The sequence below is a fragment of the Astatotilapia calliptera genome, chromosome 7 (genome assembly GCF_964374335.1).
Source record: "Astatotilapia calliptera chromosome 7, fAstCal68.1, whole genome shotgun sequence".
NCBI lineage: Eukaryota > Metazoa > Chordata > Actinopteri > Cichliformes > Cichlidae > Astatotilapia > Astatotilapia calliptera.
Genome location: NC_137428.1, coordinates 4,127,411 through 4,148,974, shown reverse-complemented (window position 1 = coordinate 4,148,974; position 21,564 = coordinate 4,127,411). Strand labels below are relative to the sequence as shown.

Here is a 21,564-nt window from a genome sequence, read left to right as displayed (position 1 = left end):
TGGATGGCTGGATGTTAAACCTAATTGTTACACACTGATCACTTTATTAAAATTTGTAACTCTCAGTGACGCCGCAGTGTTTGTTTGACTTTGGGACCTGAAGCAGAGTTTGGACCCTGAGGTCAGACCGTTTTACCACTACCACTGCAAAAATCGCGTTTCTGAAAAGAGCAATAAAGTTTTGTCTCTTCCTCATTATGTCTATAAATCTTTATGTGTCTGTTTTCTCCATGACTGAGGCTTACGCTAAGAAAGGAAACAATGCGTTTACAGTGAAGATGATGATGGGAATAATAGAATTGAGAGAAACACATAAATAAGGAATATTTAAGTGATCAGTTATGTTTTCACCATTTTCACCTTTAAACAGTATTTCGAACTTTCTACATTAGAGTACTGGATCCTCAACGTTTGATACACGGACCTTATTCTGTGAAACTTTGGCAATGTTTGAAATGTTTGTTTTTGAGTGCATTTTGCTAACATCATTTTATTTAACAGTTCAAAATAATCCAGAATTATCCCTTAACATTGAGCCCTCTGAATCACAGTGTGCCGTTATTTTGCATTATTTCCAAGTTTCCTGCTCACCGATGCGAGCGATGGGTACTCCAGCTTGTAGCGTCTGCACTGTGCTGTCTACAGCAGCCTGGACAGAAGGAAATGAGCAGACCGCTGACACCATGGCCTCTGGGATGCCATAGAGGCGTAATGTGGTCTTAGTGATGATCCCCAGGGTCCCCTCTGAGCCTACAAACAGGTTTGTCAAGTTATAGCCAGCTGACGTCTTCCTGAGGAGAGAAACCAAGACAGAAGCAAAGGTAAGAGGCTTTCAAGATCATAACGATACATCACATTTGCCTGGTGAGTACCTGGGACGGCGGCCCTTCCCGGCAGTGTGTACGACGCTCCCATCAGCCAACACTACCTCCAGGTTTATAACATTTTCCCTCATAGTCCCATAACGCACTGCATTAGTACCTGATGCACTGGTGGCAGCCATACCACACAGAGATGCATCAGCTCCAGGATCTGAGACAAAGCACATAACCAGGGTTGGGTCAATTATTAAAAAAGGACACATCTGTAATCTGACAGTAACTTTGTATAACCCAGATATTTACAACTTGGGACAACCGCAGTGACCACTTGTGAATAAGAGGGCAGCTGTCATGAACTTTAATATTTTAACATGCTAACTGAGGCCTGTAGCACATGCTCACAGTTGCTGATGATCAGTTAATGATCTGGCTGCTACCTACTCTCTTGTACTTGTTTACAGAGAAGCAAAGATTCCTGTGCATGTGAAAAAACCCTAAAAACATCCTGCATTGAAGTATTATTTAGGTATTCTTCATCATTCCTTTTAACACTACCATCATAGTTGGGGGTTTTATCATCACATTATATTATTATATTATATAATATCAATATATTTTTTAACAAATCAGCATCAACATCATACAACATCACTAATTCTGTGCAGTAGTTTTTCTTTCATCTTTTGGTACAACTTGTGCTGACAGGCCAAGATAACTAGCAGCTGTTCTCTTGGTGCTATGACGGTCACAAAGACCCCGACCACCGCCCCTAAACTGAACACTCATGTCAAAAGTGTTGACTTAATGCTTAATCTGTGTGAATCCCTGTGAACATCCTGACTGACCAACAGGAAACCAGAGGCCTGTGTCTCGCAGGTATGCATTGAGAGTCTTTCGAGTCACACCAGGCTCCACCGTCACATCAAAGTCCTCTGGGTGGAGATCCAGAACCTGTTCCATGTTCCTTAAGCTGAAGCACACTCCCCCCTGAAGGATGATGACACAAACAAACACAGGAAATAAGACTTATGACAGTTATCACCAAGATGACATCCTGCTGGTTATTGTTGTTACTAAAGATGTTAACTGTTCTAAGTGGGAGAAAGTATGACCACACAAATATCTCACCTTCATAGCTCCAACCCCTCCCTCCAAGCCAGTCCCAGTGCCAAAAGGGATGATGGGAAGGCGGTGCTTGTGGCAGACCTTTGCCAAGGCACTGACCTCCTCCACACAACGTGGAAACACCACCACATCTGGAGGACGGCATCTGCACAAAAATAATGCAATGGTGTCACATTCTGTTTTTTCTACTTCTCCAAAGAACCACACCCATTCTTCCCACTGCTCCCAGCAGCTGAGCCAGAAACCACAGCTCACCACACACGTTTTTGCCTCAGGTTGTGTCTCCCTGTAAGAGTGTGTTAGATGTTCAGGCTAACACATCAGGTGTTTCGTTGTTGTTCTCCAATAAAAGTGTATGAATCTACATGTTCTCGTGCTATAATCAGTACAGTACAGATCAGCTCACTCCTCGCACCTTTGCAAATGTGCTGAGGCAGCATTTAGCTGCAGAGGTCGCTTTGCTCACCGCCATGCTGTCATCACACAGATGCAGCCATTTATACCTGCCACTAAGGCGCTGCAGTATTCTACCAAACCAAAGGGGTCGCTACTCAGACAATATTGTGGCATGTGTGCTGATAAGGAGGGGAAAGAGACAAAACCAGAAGCCAGTACTTTGTCAAGGTTTTTGCAAAGTTCTTTCCACAAGCTCAAGTTTTTAAACAGTTGCAAAAGTTGCATGACCAACTGACACGCCGCAAAGATTGCGTCACGCGACACAGGATGTGCGGTCAAAATCGTCATCAGACACAACCGACGTGTTGGCCTTAGGTCAGAGAGAGGGGCCTCGACAACTTAGCCTCTCCAGATTATTGGGTACTACATGCTTTATATAATATAACACAAAGCAGGAGAAAAACTAGAGTTGCATTGGCCGGGAATCGAACCCGGGCCTCCCGCGTGGCAGGCGAGAATTCTACCACTGAACCACCAATGCTTGCTGCAGCAACTTTTGCACGGAAGACAGTGGGTGAGCCGGCTGGCACGCGTGTATTTCACATTGTTCAAGCATTCTCTGTATTTCAGGATTATGAGACTAAGTGTGACTATGACTGTGAAACTAAAACTGGGGAACAGCTGACATTTTAGTGATGTTAGAGGCTAGACAAAGACCTGCTCAGATAACCCTTAAAAGGACTGCTGAGACCCAGTGATCCTGGTCCTGTTATACCTCATGGTTACAATAAAGCCATGTTTGCCATCGTACATGGAAAAACTTCCACATCAAGTATATTTGTTCTATCGCTCACCGTTATTTGCTTACTGTAGGAACTTCTGCAGGGAAAATAGACAGTGGCCCCTCTGGCCAGTTGCACATGCAAGTATATAGATTAAGGTCTTCTTTCTTGAAACACTTCATTTTAACACTAGGGACACAACATCTGTCAATGTTTGTTTTTTGGCTAACAGAGAAGCAGTTTTAGAGTGGTGCATTCTATAACAGATTTACACATATATAGCGGAAAAATAAGAACTGCATTGGCCGGGAATCGAACCCGGGCCTCCCGCGTGGCAGGCGAGAATTCTACCACTGAACCACCAATGCTTGCTGCTGTGACTTTCGCACAGGAAATGGAGGGCTTTCTGGGCCAGTCGGCATGTACGAAGCAAACTTCCAGTGCATTTAACACCATCAGGCTAATCCTACTGGGTGATAAGCTTATTTTTGCATAGAAAACAGGAGACGGCCCCACCGGCCAGTAGCACATTTAGCATTGTTGTCAGCCCTGTGTCTACTACACAAAATCAATTAACTAAACAGATTCAGTGTTTGTCGTCACAATACAATTTCCAAGTTACTGAATATCACACACAGCTTGGGCTCTAGAACTAATTTCGTGGAGAGTAGCTGGACTTTATTTCTCTCCAGAGTTACCCTAGGTAAGAGACGACAGGCAGCGGTGTGTATAATTGTTTCCACCTGGTTCACTGACTGTACATTAGGGTTTTCCCAATGGGTCATATTATTTGTGCGACAAACCACAGCTCAGTGTAGCCAGCCTACTTGGAGTTTCTCGATGTAAGTTAAAACCAACGATTACTTGGATCCTACTTCAATGGGGAATAGTTGCAGGAACTTTTGCACAGAAGACAGACAGTGGTCCCTCTGGCCAGTTATTCACATAAGAATATAGTGTTATGGCCCTTGCAGGGGCTCCTGTCCAACTGACCTTGTGTGGGTGTGTCTTTCTTTCTTTCTTACAGTTATATTGGCGGTTGGCAAACAAGTGAAAGGTGCATTACCGCCACCAACTGGTATGGAGTATGGTCTGGAACGACGTGTAGGTGTGTCCTGCCATCTCTCCTGCCTTAGGTGCTACCTAAGCTGACTCTAATTAGCAATTAAGTGTACTTAAGGCGAGCTCTAGTGCCACATTAAGTGGCTTTATTGTCATTTTAACTATGAGCAGTCGTGCAGTACACAGTGAAATGCGACATCGGTCCTCCAAGACCATGGTGCTACATATAACAGGCTATCAACAAAGGACTACATAAAGTGTAAGTGTGCAAAAAACGAAACAGCACAACACCAGACAGAACAGAATAACGCCGACACTAGACAGTGCAATAGAAAAGTGCAACAACAACAGTGGGTTGTGATAAAAGTGACTTGACGTGTGTGTGTGTGTGTGTGTGTGTGTGTGTGTGTGTGTGTGTCAGTCCAGTCACTGATCTGTTTAGGAGTCTGACGGCTTGGGGGAAGAAACCGTTTTGCTGTCTGGCAGTGAGGGCCCTACTGCTCCGGTACCTCTTGCCAGAAGGTTGAAGATTGTATGTTAGGGGTGTGTGGGGTCCTCCACAATGCTGGTGGTTTTGCATATGCAGCGGGTGCCAGAGGGCCTCGTTGGTTTTTGTAGCTAGTGAGCTGTGCGTATGGTGACTGGTTTCCCCTGCTCTGTGGAGAGGACTGTTTTGGTGACTAACCCTTTTTTTTTTTTTTTTTCTTTGTTCTGTTCAGTTTATTGACCAACATCTGGGTTTTGTTGTTTTCCTTCTCTAAAAGGTGATAGCGGCTTGCCTCTTTTTCAGTTTAATTTAACCATTTGCCTCCCTGTCTCCTTTTTTTCAATTTGGACACCTTTTGTTACTTCCCCGTCATCCCCTGGACCTTTTAGGGTAATGTTACAATAGGTTTACACTTCATTTTAACCCCTAGGTAGCACAACATCTGTCAATGTTTGATTTCTGACTAAGAGAGAAGCAGTTTTAAAGGTGTGCATTTTATAGATTCAGATTTAAAAATATATAGATGGAGGGAAGAAAAGTAAGCCCTGCATTGGCCGGGAATCGAACCCGGGCCTCCCGCGTGGCAGGCGAGAATTCTACCACTGAACCACCAATGCTTGCTGCAGCAACTTTTGCACAGAAAACAGAGGACGGCCCACAGTCCAGTAGAACGTTGTTTAGGGTTTTCTCTAAGTGTTGGGAACTGTATGTGAAGAGCAAGGGTGGATCTGAATGTGAAACTGAAATTGGCTAACAACACAGTCAGTCACAAGACAATGAACACCTTTCAAAAAGTGCTCACTACTGTACCAATGCCTGATGAATCTTAAATGGCAAACGTCATATACTACATTTCTTCCTTGGATCCTACTTCAGTTGGGTACAGAACAAAACTGAGGTGTCCCTAGGATTTATACTGGTATCCTCAACTACTCAGAGAATCTGGAAGCTCTAAGCTTTTGAAAGTGTTCATTAACGGAGGTAAATGATTAGCTGACTGGACAGTGAACCGAAAAACTGAAGAGAAGCTAGAGAGAAAGTACAATAACCAAAAGTCTACTAAATAAAACAAATTAACTAAACAGATCTAACGTTTGTCGTCACAATAGAATTTCCAAGTTACTGAATGTCACATCCCTCATGGTAAAGTTTGGTAAACTTGACTGACTGAATATGGTTATAAGATAAAACATTTTGTTAGAGTATTATCTTTACAGCACTGCAATTGTCTTTTACAACATGACATTTAACACGTTTAGTCTTTTGTATTTTGGACTGTCAGTGAGAGAGAACAATGAATTTGTAGACGTTGCTTTAGTCTACGCTTTTTAATTCACACGAAATGTACTTTGATATGGGCTGTATCAATAAGGACATGAAAGGATTTCTCAGAAAGATAAATATAAAAAGTGAAGCTTTTGAAAAGAATCAGGAAACCGTTATGATGCACGACCATTAAGATGAGTCCCAGCGTATTAGGAGTTACTGGGTTGAAGTTAAAGTATTGCTTGCTTATTGCGCGCTAGGAACTTTTGCAGTGGCTGGGAATAAAACCCAGGCCTCCCGCGTGGGAGCTTGGGATTGTTTAGCTCAACAGGCCTAAACAGTTTCCTTTTCATTCTCTATGGTAGTGCTAAACTTCAGGTGTCATATTTTTAACCATCGTGATCCTTCTTGTGCTGTTGTGAGTTTGAGATGCGGCACTTTTTAAAAATTTCCCACTTTTAAATTTCAGGAAACAAGACAACTTATGTACCACCTGAAACAGATCTCAGCGATCCTTGTTCATTCATCAAAAGTAAGAAACGTTGTTTGTAATGAGAGTAAACCAACAGATTAACTTTTCAGGTGTATTTTAAAGGTAACAGAAGTGTCCACTGTGATTTCATTTACTTGATTTGTTTAAGGAAGCTTCTATCGCTTGGGTAAAGGCGGTTAGATTTAATCAGCTGTGGTAAAATGGCATGATGAAAATGACGAATGAACCTGTCTTGATGCATGCTCAATCAGGCCTGAGTCAAATCCCGGTCTCTCTCCATTTTCATTTATGGTTGATGTTCACTTAAACATCTGCTTAATGCATAGATCATTAATTATTCAAAATCACTTTTACATTTTCTCATCTTTTCATCTCGCTCAGAATTTGCACAAATTAATTACAGAGAGACTGCATTCATTTTTTTTCAGGACCCAGTACAGATGCTGCTTGCACATCTTCACTGCTGTTTTCAAAAGTGAGCACTTTGTGGACAGAAGGTGAGCGTGTACAGCACGTGAAAAGTTCCTAGATTTTTAGCACTAGTGATGCTGCTGTAACGCTGATTTTTAAAAATTTTATATATTTTTTAATGTATTCTAAGAGAAACAATGTAAGAGTAACACTGCTTTTCAAATATTTATGTTTAAATTTTAGCTCCTTCAGTTCAGCCAGCTATGGCTGGTTATAAGCATGACCTCAGCAGCTGGACTTTCTCTTCACACCAGAAGCTGTGGATGAAGACTGAGCTTCAGGATCTTGGACTGTGGCCTGGGTCTCAACCAGTGCGTAACTCCAAGGGAACGCCACTTCACTCCGGCGTCTCCCTCCACAACCTGAGTGGCTGACCTACCATCTCCAAATTTCTTCCAGCTCCACCCCTTCTTTATATGGAAACCAGAGTGTGTTATCATTGTCAGGTTAAGAAACAAATACATCTTGCCATGACTCCATGGTTGCTTTTGTCTACAAGTGGTCTCTGCTGGTGTGGGCAGGCCAATTGTTGGCACCACTGGTCAGTATTACATCCTATCCTCATGACTGACAAGAACTGGTGTGCTGACAATCCACGATGGCTGGAGAAACTGTCCAAAAGGTTTACCGAACTTTTCTGACATCCAAAAAGGCCATCTGCAAGTCTTTACGGATGAGCTGAGGTGGACTGACAAATCTCCAGCAAACATGGCAAACCAAATCGACGAACTCATGCACCACGAGTATGAGCTCACCTGGCATACCTCCATGCCACAGACTGTGTCTGGGACTCTGAGGCATGAAGCACAAGGACAGGGGAACATTGGGCAGTTACAGAGGAAGGGAATTTTATTTTATTTTATTTTTTTTGGACCCAATGCGACCCATATCGATCATGGTATGACAGTGTGAACGGCACAAATCCGATCTGGGTCACTTTCATATGTGGTACTGAATCCGATACATATCCGATGTTTTAGAAAGCGATTGCTGTTTGAACGGTCATGTCGCATTAAATCCGTCTTTTACGTCACTGACACAAGACAGATGCCAATTATCAGCCGATAAGACATTGCGAACGCTTCCTGGCCATCCAGTGTAGATGTCAGTGAAACTGTTGGGAAGACAACGTTGGAGAAACGTGAACATTTTATTTGTACTATATAATCTGCAGATTCTGACAGAAATCTGCAACTATCCTTTGAAGCACCGCTCCTCTAAAACAGCAATAAGGATAATTATTAGGTTATTTACATTATTATGTAAATAACAAAATAACTTAAAGCAAAAATTGGGAAACATAAAGTCCTAAGTCTTTATATTAAGGCCATCAGTCAAACAATACTGTTTGGTCTGGGTCTAAACAGAGCGCGTTGTGTGTGACAGCCAAAGTGTCTGGACCATCTCCAGCTGTTCGCTGCATGTATTAAAGATAACTTCAGACATTGTCCTGAATTGATTCTTCTGTCTGGTGGACATGTCTGACATAGGCTGTACAGTCACACAGGTAAAAGACAAGCAGTCGTGTTTCTAATAATATAAATCAAACAGAAGGTTATGAAGATAAAAGCTGTGAGACCCCTCTAGAGAAAGTGTGATTGTTATCATCACATGACGTGACTTAGAAATAATGTACAAGATTTAAGGGCAGCACTAACAATTTGTTTTATTTATTTTTTTTATTTTTATTTTTTAAAACAGATTACCTGATGGTAAGCATACAGTTATATAAACATGTAGGTGAACTCTAACAGGTTATAAAGAAGAGTGATACTTTTGCAGAAAACAATTTACTTTTTTACATTTACAATGTTATTTATATAAACAAAAGAAATGTAACTAGAGAAAAAAAACTCTTAGGTACAGTGTCAACTGTTTCTTCCTCATTTCTTTTCCTTTTTTCTTTCTTTTTTTCTTCCATCTAAGTCTCTCTGCCTCATAGAAAGCAGACTCCTGAAACTCCTTCCAGGTCATTTCCTTGTCCACGCCTTTGTCTCTGTATAGAGTACACTTTCAAAGGGCAGCAAATATAGTTTTCCTGCCACTCCAGCGAAGCCCGTATGAATGTGTGGACTATTTGGTCCCTGTTTCAGGTCCCTGTGGCTGAATCTGCTTTTCCTCCATCCTTCTCTTCTCCCTCTTCTTGGTAGCATCCGGTTCCCTCTGGAAAAATTCTGTCTGAGCAAATTCTTCAAAGGGCATTTTAGGGTTACCGATTCCCTCAGCAGCATAACTTTGATGCACCTTGTTGGAACAATAGGAATAGCGCACAGGCCCTCTCTGGTAAAAATAATGGATGGTGGATCCATCTGTCTCATATTGAGACTTGGGCTGTCCACAGGCAAGACAAGTCTTTGTCTGCCTTTTTCCCCTCAGGCTGCTGCTGCCTTTCCAAGATGCCCTCCACAATCTTCTCTATTGAGACTTGTGTCAGTGGTGTAGACAGGGCAGGAGGAGGCGGGTTAAAGACGGCAGGCTTTATGGTGACTACAGGGATACTAGTTGTTTCACTGCCTTCAGTTAAAGAGTGCCCCAGCTGCTGAGTCTCCAGAAGTTTTTCTGGGCTTATGTTCAAAGATGAATTGGTGTTGAGAAGTTTAGCCAAGTGCTTCACATACCGGGATACATGCACCTTGGATGTGGGATGCAGCAAGCTGTTGGGATCTGTAGCAGAGCGATGGACCATGTCTGCATAATCTTGATCCACAAGCTTCACGCAGCAAATATAGTTTTCCTGCCACTTCAGGGAAGCCCGTATGAATGTGTGGACTATTTGGTCCCTGTGGCTGAATCTGCAGAGGTAGCGTCCGGTTCCCTCTGGAAAAATTCAGTCTGAACAAATTCTTCAAAGGGCATTTTAGGGTTACCGATTCCCTCAGCAGCATAACTTTGATGTATCTTCTTTGAACAATAGAAATACGGCACAGGCCCTCGCTGGTACAAAATAGTGGATGGAAGATCCATCTGTCTCATACTGGGACTTGGGCTGTCCACAGGCAAGACAAATCTTTCTGCCTTCCTTCCTCAGGTTGCTCCTGCTGTTGATTCTCTAAGATGCGTTCCACAATCTTCTCTATTGAGTCTTGTGTCAGAGGTGTAGACAGGGCAGGAGGAGGTGGGTTTAAGTAAGCTGGCTCCATGGTGACCACAGGAACACTGGTTGTCTCACTCCCTTCTGTTAAAGAGTGCCACAGTTGCTGAGTCTGCAGAAGTTTTTCTGGGCTTGTGTTCAAAGAAGTGTTTAGAAGCTTAGCCAAGTGTTTCACATAACGGGATATGTGTAGCTTACATGTGCGGTGCAGCAAGCCGTTGGGATCTGTAGCAGAACAATGGACCTTGTTTGCATAATCTTGATCCACAAGGTTTTTCTTCCCGTGGTGCTTTTGCAGAAAGTCATCTATTGTCTCTTTCATGGGTCGTGTCTAGCGTGTGTGGTCCAGCACAAAAATCCGTCCACCTGTCTTTATGGGTCCAGTGCGAGCACTCGATGACGAGGACTACATCGACAAAAGTAGAGCTTTCTGGGAAACAATAGTAATAGTTCAGTGGTTGCTCATATCATGTAATAATAATAATAATGACAAATTGTTTGACAATACTAATATATTAACTTTCACATGACTGTAGGTTGCTGGATGTCTTCTGATGGTATCTCCTGCTTTAAAAGCACACTAGCAGAAAATGGTTGGGTCACAGGTGGTGCTGATGCATGTAATGCCACGGCTAGCTGGAGAAGGGTCCCAATGCTGGAACCTGAAGTTGGGCAGAGACAGGTTTTTGTACAGAAGATGGGGCCTGAAGGGCACCCAGTTCACCTTCTGGGTTTTGTGTTTGTCCCAGTTTAAAGGGACTGGACGGCAGCCTGGCTCTCTGTATTCAAGCCCAAATCGCTCTCCAGTGTCTGACAGAGAGGTGACCGTGGCTCAGGGGGTTGGGAATCGCATCTGTAACTGGAAGGTCGCCGGTTCGATCCCTGGGCTCTCTGTCCTGGTCGTTGTGTCCCTGGGCAAGACACTTTACCCTACTTGCCTACTGGTGTTGGCCAGAGGGGCCGATGGCGCGATATGGCAGCCTCGCTTCTGCCCCAGGGCAGCTGTGGCTACAACTGTAGCTTGCCTCCACCAGTGTATGATTGTGAGAGTGAATGAATAGTGGTATTGTAAAGCGCTTTGGGTTCCTTGAAAAGCGCCATTATTATTATTATTATTATTATTACTTCTCCTGACCGGTCACTCTCCTGGAGGCTGCATTCAACTCCACCACTAGAGCTGGATCAAAAACAGAAGGGAGAATGACAGCCGGCTGCTTGCGGTCCACCAGTCTTTGGTAGTTCCATCGTGCCACCCCTGTCATGCCCTGGGCCTGGAATAATTCAGTGGATACATGAGTGCCGGTGATCCACTGGGCCTGGTGAAAATGGTAACCCTCCAGCTGTGAAGTGCATCGGAAGGGAATCCAGATGGGGTCCTTAGCGCCTTCGCCAGGAACATAGTTTAGCTAAAGAGTCCCACCATACCGAAACATTACACCCTCGGAAAGTTCAGGGTCACTAAGCTAACCACAAGGAATATGCACTCTCTCTATGCGCCACACCTTCAGCATGGATGGCTTGAAAAGTGGGACGTTGTTGGGGCCTGTGGCCAGGTAAAAATGGTTTAGGACTCTTTTCCACTCTGTTCAGCAGCTCTGTGGGTTGTGATATTTTGCTCCCGCAGTGCTCTCGTATGTGTTGCTTAGTGCGATTAGCAGAATGTATACAACAGAACTTATAAGCATGGAGCCTCTTCAGGGTCGCCTGATCAACCACTGAGAAGGCAGCAGAGAAGCTGGCAGAAAGTGCTGATCAATGGATGATGCTCAGAGGTGAACTCTCACAAATCGCCTCAGGCAGTGCAACAGGTCAAGTTTCACAATAATGCTGCTATTTTAGTGGGTTTAAGGCCCTAGCAACAATAGCAGGAGTCGTTTTCCAGGCATCCCACGATAGATTTTCACCAAGGATACAGTCTGGGATCCTAAATTGAGCACAGCAAAAAGTTCACCTACATGTTCATATTACACTGTATGCTTACCATCAGGTAAGCATACAGTGTTTTGAAAAAGTTGATTTAAGCAAGTTGTGAGTGCTGGCTTTAAATCTTATATATTATTTCAACCATGTTTTCTCTAGAGGGGTCTCACAGTTTGTATCTTTATAGCCTTTGTTTTATTTATATTAAAAGTCAAGCAGTCATGTTTCTGTCTGTTTCATAGGGGTGGGTTTAAATAATTGATTTTAAATCTCTTAATTTGAATAAAGCGATATTGATTCATTAAATCCTGGATCGATTTTTACATGCGTGTTTTGCCAAAAATGCCAAATCTCTGGTTAAAGCTCACAAAACTATTTCAACAACCGCTAAACAGGTAAAACGGCAAACGAGAGCAGGTAAATGGATTCCACACAAAGACGTAAAAGGAGAGTGCGCACCCGATGCATCAGAATCTATAAGATGTTTGCGTTCTCACCCGACGGCACGTACGCAGACACACTGGAGGCTGAAAGCTGACATCTCACAGATTCTGAGCTGCAGGTTTTTATCTCTCTCCAACCAAAATTCACTGAACCAGCAGCAAAAGATCCAAACTAAGCTTCACATTTGATAAATATCATCATTAATTCACTCTTACTTTTGCCGTTTTGCTTCCACCACGATAAAATCGCACTTCGTGCACAGCTCTTTCTCTCTCTGTGTACTTCAAGAACAGAAAGAAATCACCTCCGACAAGAGATCCTAATTTCTGCTGTTCAATGCCGAAGAAATGTAAACTTTTTATGCCAATATCATGGTCCTGGGTGTGACCCAGTGTTTTGTGTTTAATTTATATTTCTTGGGTATTGTTATTAATGGTTTTAGTTCTTTTGAAACTAGAAGCTAGAACAACAATGTGCCTTCCCTGTGTCCGTATTATGTCTACTCCACTTATTTTTCCTGTCCCACAGTTCATGCCTCTGTCTCAGGGTCCACATCTGTGTTGTTGTTGTGTGTTGTTTTTTTTTTTTGTTTTTTTTTTTGTTTGTTTGTTTTTCCCCCCGTCCCCAAGTACTCACTGTTATCTTTGTTCCTAGTCTGTCGTTTCCAGTTTTGTAGCTTCCCAGTGTTTAGTTTTAGTTTCCAGTTTTCACGTTAGTTTGTTGCAAGTTTATTTTATGGCGTTTTCTGCTACAGCGCAATAAAGCTGCCTCTTTTAGTTCACCCTAGTGTCTCAGAGTTCTGCATTTGGTTCCTTCATCCTGCCTCCCATACAGCAAACCATGATAAAAGAATTTCTGTGTTTCTAATAAAAACTCTACTTCAGCAGCATCAGGTAAAGTTAAAGCAGAGCATGTTGATTCATGGTTTTCTTGTGTTTTTGATCGACTGCTGAATATTTTTAAGAGTCTGAATCTAAGAGTACATTGTTCACCATCTTACAATGCTGTGACTGGAGCCATTGTTCAACTCTTGGTGAGTAGTACTCATGGCCATTGATCAATGATCATGATAATTTCAGATCACTTTCCGGTTTTGTTTAATACTGTAGCGAGCGATGTGGATTTGAACAGTGATGGCCCTGTGCGGCAATCGCCCACTTCATTGATGCTTTCCTTGACTCTCCCCTCTCTGATGCTAACTGTAATGGGGTTTTATCAGCGGATGAGCTTGCTAACCTCTTTTATACTACATGCGCTGAAATCCTTAATTCTGTGGCACCTCTGAGAATTAAACGTGCCAAATCCTCACAACCCTGGCTAAATGATACTACTCGCACCCTTAGGCGTGAATGTCGTCGTGCTGAAAGAAAATGGAGGAAAGACAAACTCCACGTCTCTCTGGACATCCTCCATAATTGTCTATCTAAGTATCAAAAGTCTGTTAAAGCTGCCAAATCTGCCTTTTTGTCTAGCATTATTATGACTAATAGCCACAACCCCCGAGCACTTTTTAATACTTTTAATTCTGTGATAAACCCTCGCACTACCACTTATAGGGATGCCTCCCCTGCTCTTTGTGATAAATTCTTAAAGTATTTCTCTGATAAAATCTCAGCTCTAAGGGCTTCTCATCCATCTCACCCATCATCAGTTTTAGACCCAATTCCAGCTTCTGAATGCTTGACTGTCTTTCAACAGTTTGAGCCAGTGTCTTATTCTGCTTTAAAAGATATAATTGATCATCTCAAAATCTCTGGTTCCCCGCATGATATTCTTCCTTCTTGTTTCTTTAAGGAAGCTTTACATGTTATTGGTCCTTGTATCTTATCTCTGCTGAATGCATCATTGTCATCAGGTTGTGTACCGTCTGTCTTTAAGCATGCTGTTGTGCAACCTATTATGAAAAAGAAAAATCTTGACCCTAATGCTCTCACTAACTTCAGGCCGATCTCTAAACTCCCTTTTATTTCCAAAATATTGGAAAAGGTAGTTCTAAAACAACTTCAGGCCTTTTTAGATGCAAATGGTATTAATGAAAAGTTTCAGTCTGGTTTTAAACCTCGCCACAGCACAGAGACAGCCTTACTTAGAGTTTTTAATGATCTTCTTTTAACTGTAGATTCTGGATATTCTGTGGTCTTAGTTTTACTTGACTTGTCTGCTGCTTTTGACACGGTTAATCACAACACTCTTCTATCAAGAGTGGAACATGTTGTTGGTCTCAAAGGTTTTATCTTGGTTTAAATCCTATCTCTCAGAGAGGTCGTTCTCTGTTGCTATGGGGCAACACTCCTCGGCTTCTGCCCCTATTTATTGTGGTGTGCCTCAAGGGTCCGTGCTCGGTCCTGCTCTTTTCTCTTTGTACATGTTGCCGTTGGGATTAATTTTTAGAAAACATAACATCTCCTTTCACTGTTATGCCGATGATATCCAGATTTATTTACCTTTGAAATCCGATGTGACTGCTTCTTTGCAACCTCTGTTCAACTGTTTGCATGAAGTTAAAATTTGGTTATCACATAATTTTCTTACATTGAACGAGAATAAGACCGAAATCATAGTCTTTGGTAGTCACACTCCGCTAGACCAGTTAGCTGATGCCCTAGGCCCTCTCGCTAGCCATCTTTTGTCCACTGTAAGAAACCTCGGAGTGTTCCTGGATGGCTCTTTTAAACTCGAGAAACAGGTGTCCACTGTGGTAAAAAACAGCTTTTACCAGTTGCGTCAGATTTCCAAAGCAAAGCCGTTCCTTCCTTTAAAAGATCTTGAAAAGCTTATCCACGCATTTATTACATCCAGATTGGACTACTGTAACTCCCTCTACTCGGGCCTCCAACACTCCTCTCTTTGCCGGCTCCAGTTAATTCAAAATGCAGCGGCGCGTCTTTTAACAGGTACGAGAATTCATGAACACATAACTCCAATTTTAGCCAAATTACATTGGCTCCCTGTTAAATATCGTATACATTTTAAAATTCTTTTGTTCACTTCTAATATTTAGAATAATTTAGCGCCCAGTTATCTTTCTGATTTACTCCATTCATACAATCCCAACAGGGCACTTAGATCATCCAACCATAGGCTCCTAGCACAACCTAGGACTCGAATGAAGTCGAGAGGCGACCGGGCCTTTGCATCCGTGGCACCCAGACTCTGGAATAACCTCCCCGTTCATATTCGCACTGCCGAGTCTATCCAGTCTTTTAAATTACGTCTTAAAACTTATTTTTTTACTTTGGCTTTTGATTCTGTCTAGTTGGCTGTTTTAGCTTGTTGCGTTGTTACCTATTGTTTGTTGTCCTCTTCTATTGTTTGTTTTAACTGTCTCATGTTTTTATTGACTGTGAAGCACTATGGTCAACACTGTTGTTTTTAATATGTGCTATATAAATAAATTTTGATTTGATTTGATAATTTGCATATTAATGATTATGACACAGACCTGAAGGCCCATTGTTGGTCAATGGTTCTAGCGTCGGCCATCCACTAAAAACACAGGTGTTTTATACTGGTGTAAACACTCTTGCACTGGCTGGGAATCAAAACCAGGCCTCCTGCATGGGAGGTTGGGATTGCTTAACTAAACGGCCCCAAACAGTTTTCCATTCATTTTCTATGGTAGTGCTAAACCACTACAGATGTAATATATTTTTGGCCACTATGGTCTTCTGGTGCTCTTGCGAGTTTGAGATACGGCTTTTTTTTTTTTTTTTTTTTTCTTTTAAATTTCAGAAGACAAAACAAATTATGCACCGCTTGCAACAGATCTCAGCGATCCTTGTTTATGTTCTTTTTTTTTTTTTTTTTTCTATTTTATTTTTTTGCCTGTCCCGTTTGGGTCTTTAGCCATCAGAATTATTGTCTGAAGGCCAAGAAGGATGCCCAACAGATTTACTTTACCAAGTGGATCATCACGGCTCTGCCATATTGGTCCATTTGACCTTTTTGTTGTTGTTATTATGATTATTTTTATTTTTCAGTTGTTACAGATGGGACAGACATGACTGAGGGATAGGTAAGAGAGAACAAAAGAGAGGGGTGTAAAGAAAAACAGAGGGGAAGAGGGACGGTGAGAAAGGGGACTTAAAAGAAAGGAAGAAAAAAAACTCACCTGGATCACCTGTTGAGAGAAGGGGGGGAAGAGAAAACAAGCAAAAAAGAGAGGAACATAATAAACACCACACCATTGCAATAATCTAGCTAAGTGTAAATAACAGTAAATACTAAATATTGAATGTTATTGTGCAGCACCCAAGATTGACAGTGCACAATGTGCTTTGAGGTAGCAGCCAAGAAAGGTGTAGTTTGTCTGTGAACACCTGTGTGCGCATCTGTATGGATGAGCGCACTTGTATTCAAAAGGTTTCTCCATGTAACGATCTGTTAGGGGGTGTGGGGAGCATTAGCCCCGTCCCCCAGGGCATGAAAGAGGCATGGAGGAGATCGAGCCCGAAGAGCACCATCGGCTCCTTGGTCATTGATCAAAGATAAGAAACGTTGTTTGAAATGAGAATAAACGAACAGAATAAATTTTCAGGTGTATTTTAAAGATAACAGATGTGTTGCAATATCATTTGCGATGCAATGGACAAGGGCTGGGCGATATGGCCTAAAATAGATAGATATATATCGCGATTTTTTTTTTTTTTTTTTTTTTTTCCTCCCCCCCCCCCCCCCCCCCCCCCTGTATAACGTATTTTACACACTGTAAGGCGAACTTAAAATCCTTTAATTTTCTCAAAAATCGACAGTGTGCTTTATGTATGAATTCTGGTTGTGCTTACTGACCTCGAACAGATTTTATATGGTACATGGCGCGCAGAAATCTGTCCAATGTTTTAGTACAACTTTGGTAAGCTACGAAGGCGCACCGCTTGGTGGATTGCCGGAGCATTACGGCTACTGTAGGCAGGAGCCTCGCAGAGTAATCTGGGTCCAAAACTCCGTCTGCTTCAGGTCCCAAAATCAAACGAACACTGCGACACAGTTTGTATTGCCTGGAGAAAAAACACTTATCGCAAATGTTTATTCAGATTTTCTCTTTATTGTTCTCCTGCATCCTGCTGTTAAACCCAGCCACAATGTGCAGCAAGATTATAACCTGAAATGTCTTTGTTTCTGTTTGGAATCAATTTTGTTTAATATAATTGTTTATTTTTTCACTGCATGTCAAGATGCACAAGAAAGTTGCGCCATATCCAGGGAAAATCTCAGTGGTGTTCCGCAAGGGGCCACTTGGATACACTCTCCAGGACCCGTCAAAAGAAGCTCGACGGATTAAAAATGACCCCAAACTGCAGGACAAGTCTGCACCTGTGAGGGAGGACTTTGTACGTCAGAATGCTCTGACTGACGTCTATCAGAGAGGAGGGGATGTGTCTGACATGAAGGAAGTGCAGGGAGAGAGTACATCCTGCAGTTTGGAAAGTATAAAGGGAAATCTTTCCGGTGGCTTCTGGAGAATGATGTCGGGTACACCATGTACCTGATCAAAGATCTCCAGAAGGAAGAGGCTGCAGGGACCTCTGTGGAAGAAAGGCATGGCAAGGAGAGCTTGCATTCATTTGTACAGTATGCCCTCAGCTTTACAGAGAAAGACTCTGCTGAACTGCGAGACCAGCAGAGTGAGTGTTGCTGCAGATGCCTCTGAGGATGATCAGCTGGTTGGCTTTGGCTCACGAACCAAGAGCACCTGGAAGGATATTTGGGATGGCAGAGGTGACGGCTATGCAGCCTTTATCATGAGCAAGAGCTGCAGTCAAGGAACATGGATGCATAAGTTGCAGCAGTACCTGCGGAAGAAGCAGCAGTCTGCGTCTGATTGCAAAAATCCTCCAACTAAACCCCTGGGTAAATTGTTTTAATAATATTTAATAACGTTGTTGATGTGAAATAAGTTCAGTATATATTTATCTAATTGTTGCCTGCATCATAGGGATGGATGAGGATAAAGCCCTGGAGGACGCAATGCTGAGCATCTCACCTGTAAAACTACAAATGCAGAGCTGTAAGTACTGCGCTATTACTAATGTCAGACGTGATAATGGCTAAGTCTGTTTCTATCTCATATGCCTCTGTCTCTGCATAACTAGTCACTGTGCCAGCAGCAGCAAAAGGGTCCACACCCAGAGGATCTTCCGGAGCAAACACAGGCTTTCAAATGAAAGGTTTCAGAACTGGAGTACAATTGTTTTACATGAATTGTTCTCCAAAGCTGAGCCTGAACTTTAACTTTTATATATTGTCTTGTTCTTGTTTTTGTGTGTTCTGGCGATGTTCCTCTAATAGTATAGTTGTATGCTGGCATTATGCTAACACCACCTGGGTCTGGGTGCAGTTTCCCCCTCCAGGGGCAAGGGTACCTAGACTCAGTTCTTAGAGCACGCTTGGAGTGTGATTGTGTGTACAGTGTCTCTCTATGTCTGTCTCCACGTTGGTTGAGTGTTGAGTAATTGCATATGAGAGCATGAGGGTAGGAATGGATGTTTGTATCTGTGTGTGCCTGTATGTCTGTGTCTATATGTCAGGTTGGGTACCAGACGCCACCTCTCTGGGGACATCTCAGGACCTCTAAGGTATGGAGGCCTATCTCCCCCCACTTCCCCCCCTGCCAGTGGCGGACTCCCTCAGACATCGGTGCGTTGGTGGTTTTTTGTGTCCGGGGATGGGCGCCCAGGTACACACCAGCTCACTCCTGGTGGCTGCTTGTCAGGGCCTGGGGCTCGCTCAGGCCACTTCGGGGGTGGGGTGCCCTCGGCCTCTCGGACTGGGGCTCGGTCACTCTGGCACAGCTGGCTGCCGGCGGAGCTCACGGGCACGTCACTGCAACCCCCCCTGGCTTCTGCTCTGCGGCTGCTGAGTGAGCCCTCATCTGGGACTCTCCTCGGCTTTTTCTGGGACAGTGGCGCGGCTGCCCCTCTGTTGGTCTTCCTTGGTCTCTTGTGTTCTGGGGGCCTCTGGATGTCTGGAGTCTTGATCTCCTCCATACCTGCTTCATGCCCTGGAGGACGGGGCTGTGGCTCCCCCATACCCTCTAGCAGATCATTACATGAAGGAACATTACATCAAGCAACTTAAAGAAGTCCAGACGCTTTTCTTTGCAAGCTCCTTTGACTACGATGACCTGGATGACTGAGAACCTTCACAGACATACATGAAGGAACCTTTTTTTTTTTTTTTTTTTTTTTTTTTTTTGTGTGTCCCGTTTGGATCTTTAGCCATCAGAATTGTTGTCTTAAGGCCAAGAAAGAAGCGGATTTATTTTATCAAGTGGATCATCATGGCCTTGCCATATTGGTCCATTTGATTGACCTTTATTATAATTATGAATTTATTTTATTTTCAGTTCCTACAAACGGGACAGACATGACTGGGGGATAGGACAGGGAGAAAGAATGAAAGAAAGAGAGGGAGAGAAAGAAAACCAAAGGGGAGAAGAGACGGTGAGAAGGGGGGGGAAGAAAGAAAAAAAAAAAAACCCAAACAAAAAAAAAAACAAAAAAAAACACCTGGGTCACCTGTACAGAGAGAAAAAAACAGAAGAGAAAGCAAACAACAAAGAGCAACATAATAAAAAAACGGCACCATCACAATAAACTAGCTAGCAGTAAATATCAGTAGATACTAAGTAATAAACGATATTGTGCAGCACGCAAGATAGACAGCGCACAATGTGCTTTGAGGCAGCAGCCAAGAAAGCTGTAGTCCGCGTCTGTGAATACCCGTGTGTACACCTGTGTGCATACCTGTGTGGATCAGCATGCTTGCATTCCAAAGGTTTCTCCATGTAACGATCTGCTAGGGAGTGTGGGGAGCCACAGCCCCGTCCTCCAGGGTATGAAGCAGGTATGGAGGAGATCAAAACTCCAGACATCCAGAGGCCCCCAGAACACAAGAGACCAAGGAAGACCAACAGAGGGGCAGCCGCGCCACTGTCTCAGTAAGAGCTGAGGAGAGTCCCAGATGAGGGCTCACTCAGCAGCCGCGGAGCAGAAGCCAGGGGGGGTTGCAGTGACGTGCCCGCGCGCTCCGCCGGCAGCCAGCTGTGCCTGAGTGACCGAGCCCCAGGCCGAAAGGCCGGGGGAACCGCACCTCCGAAGTGGCCCGAGCGAGCCCCAGGCTCCAGGCCCTGATAAGCGGCCGCCAAGGAGTGAGCCGGTGTGTACCCGGACGCCCATCCCCAGACACAAAGAACCACCAACGCACCGATGTCTGAGGGAGTCCGCCACTGGCAGGGGAAGTGGTGGTGGGTGGAGATAGGCCTCCAAACCTTGGAGGGCCTGAGATGTCCACAGAGAGGTGGCGTCTGATACCCAACCTGACATATAGACACAGACATACAGGCACACACAGACACAAACATCCATTCCCACCCTCATGCTCTCATATGCACTTACTCCACACTCAACCAACGTGGAGACAGACATAAAGAGACGCTGTACACACGATCACACTCCCCAAGCGTACTCTACGAACCAGGTCTAGGTACCCTTGCCCCTGGAGGGGGGAACTGCACCCAGACCCAGGTGGTGTTACCCTTTTCCCTGCGGTGGGGAGAGGCAGACCGCCCCGACTCCGCAGCAGCAGGGAGGCCCCACACTCCAGACCGCAGTCGGACGGCCAACTCCTCCTAGCCCCCCGCTCCAGCAGGCCGCAGAGAACGGGGGTGAGAGAAGACTCCAAACCTCCCTCCACCCGCTCATTGTAGTGTTGATGCATGTGTGTTCTAAGGTGCAATTAAAACCCAGGAGGGCATGGAGCTACCTGCCAGAGAGCAGCAGGTAAGCGCATAGTCCCTCCTGCTAGCCCTCAATGTCTACGTGTATTCAAAATTGAGAGGTGGGCAACGACGCCAGGGGTAAGGTGTACACCCTGATGGTAATTTGGACTCCGTGTATCGTGCCCACCCCCAAGATCCTATATGTATGTGTAATGAGAGTGTGAGTAATGTGAATGTCTAAGTTGTGGGATAAAATTGAGGCAGAGGCAGCCAGAAGGGGACAGAAGGGGGGGTAGCCTCCTCTGCACCCTGGTGACATACCCCTACTCCAAGGCCCTGCATGTGTGGGTGGTTGTGGTGGAGCGGGAGGAGGGAGGCAGCTGGAGATGGCGAGGGAAGGAAGGGAGGGGCAGGTGACCCCTCCCTGGGGCCAGCTCCCCCGCTGACCCCAGTAGGCACTCCCATACTCCGCGACCCGCCAGGGAAA

General features: G+C 44.1%; 1 protein-coding gene and 3 non-coding genes across 4 annotated transcripts in view; all 4 read right to left on the bottom strand.

The window, feature by feature from the left end:
* ldhd (lactate dehydrogenase D) overlaps window positions 1-21,564 on the bottom strand; it is a 50,103-nt gene that overhangs the window by 5,636 nt on the left and 22,903 nt on the right. The window contains exons 3-6 of the mRNA XM_026172570.2: window positions 1,950-2,091; window positions 1,667-1,808; window positions 873-1,032; window positions 592-791 (exon numbers count right to left, since the gene is read on the bottom strand). Coding sequence (XP_026028355.2) covers window positions 592-791; window positions 873-1,032; window positions 1,667-1,808; window positions 1,950-2,091 — 644 coding nt within the window. The remainder of the gene's footprint in view (window positions 1-591; window positions 792-872; window positions 1,033-1,666; window positions 1,809-1,949; window positions 2,092-21,564) is intronic.
* Window positions 2,813-2,883, bottom strand: trnag-gcc (transfer RNA glycine (anticodon GCC)). The gene has a single exon. It is a non-coding gene; the product is annotated as a tRNA-Gly (tRNA).
* Window positions 3,422-3,492, bottom strand: trnag-gcc (transfer RNA glycine (anticodon GCC)). The gene has a single exon. It is a non-coding gene; the product is annotated as a tRNA-Gly (tRNA).
* trnag-gcc (transfer RNA glycine (anticodon GCC)) lies at window positions 5,220-5,290 on the bottom strand. Its single transcript has one exon. It is a non-coding gene; the product is annotated as a tRNA-Gly (tRNA).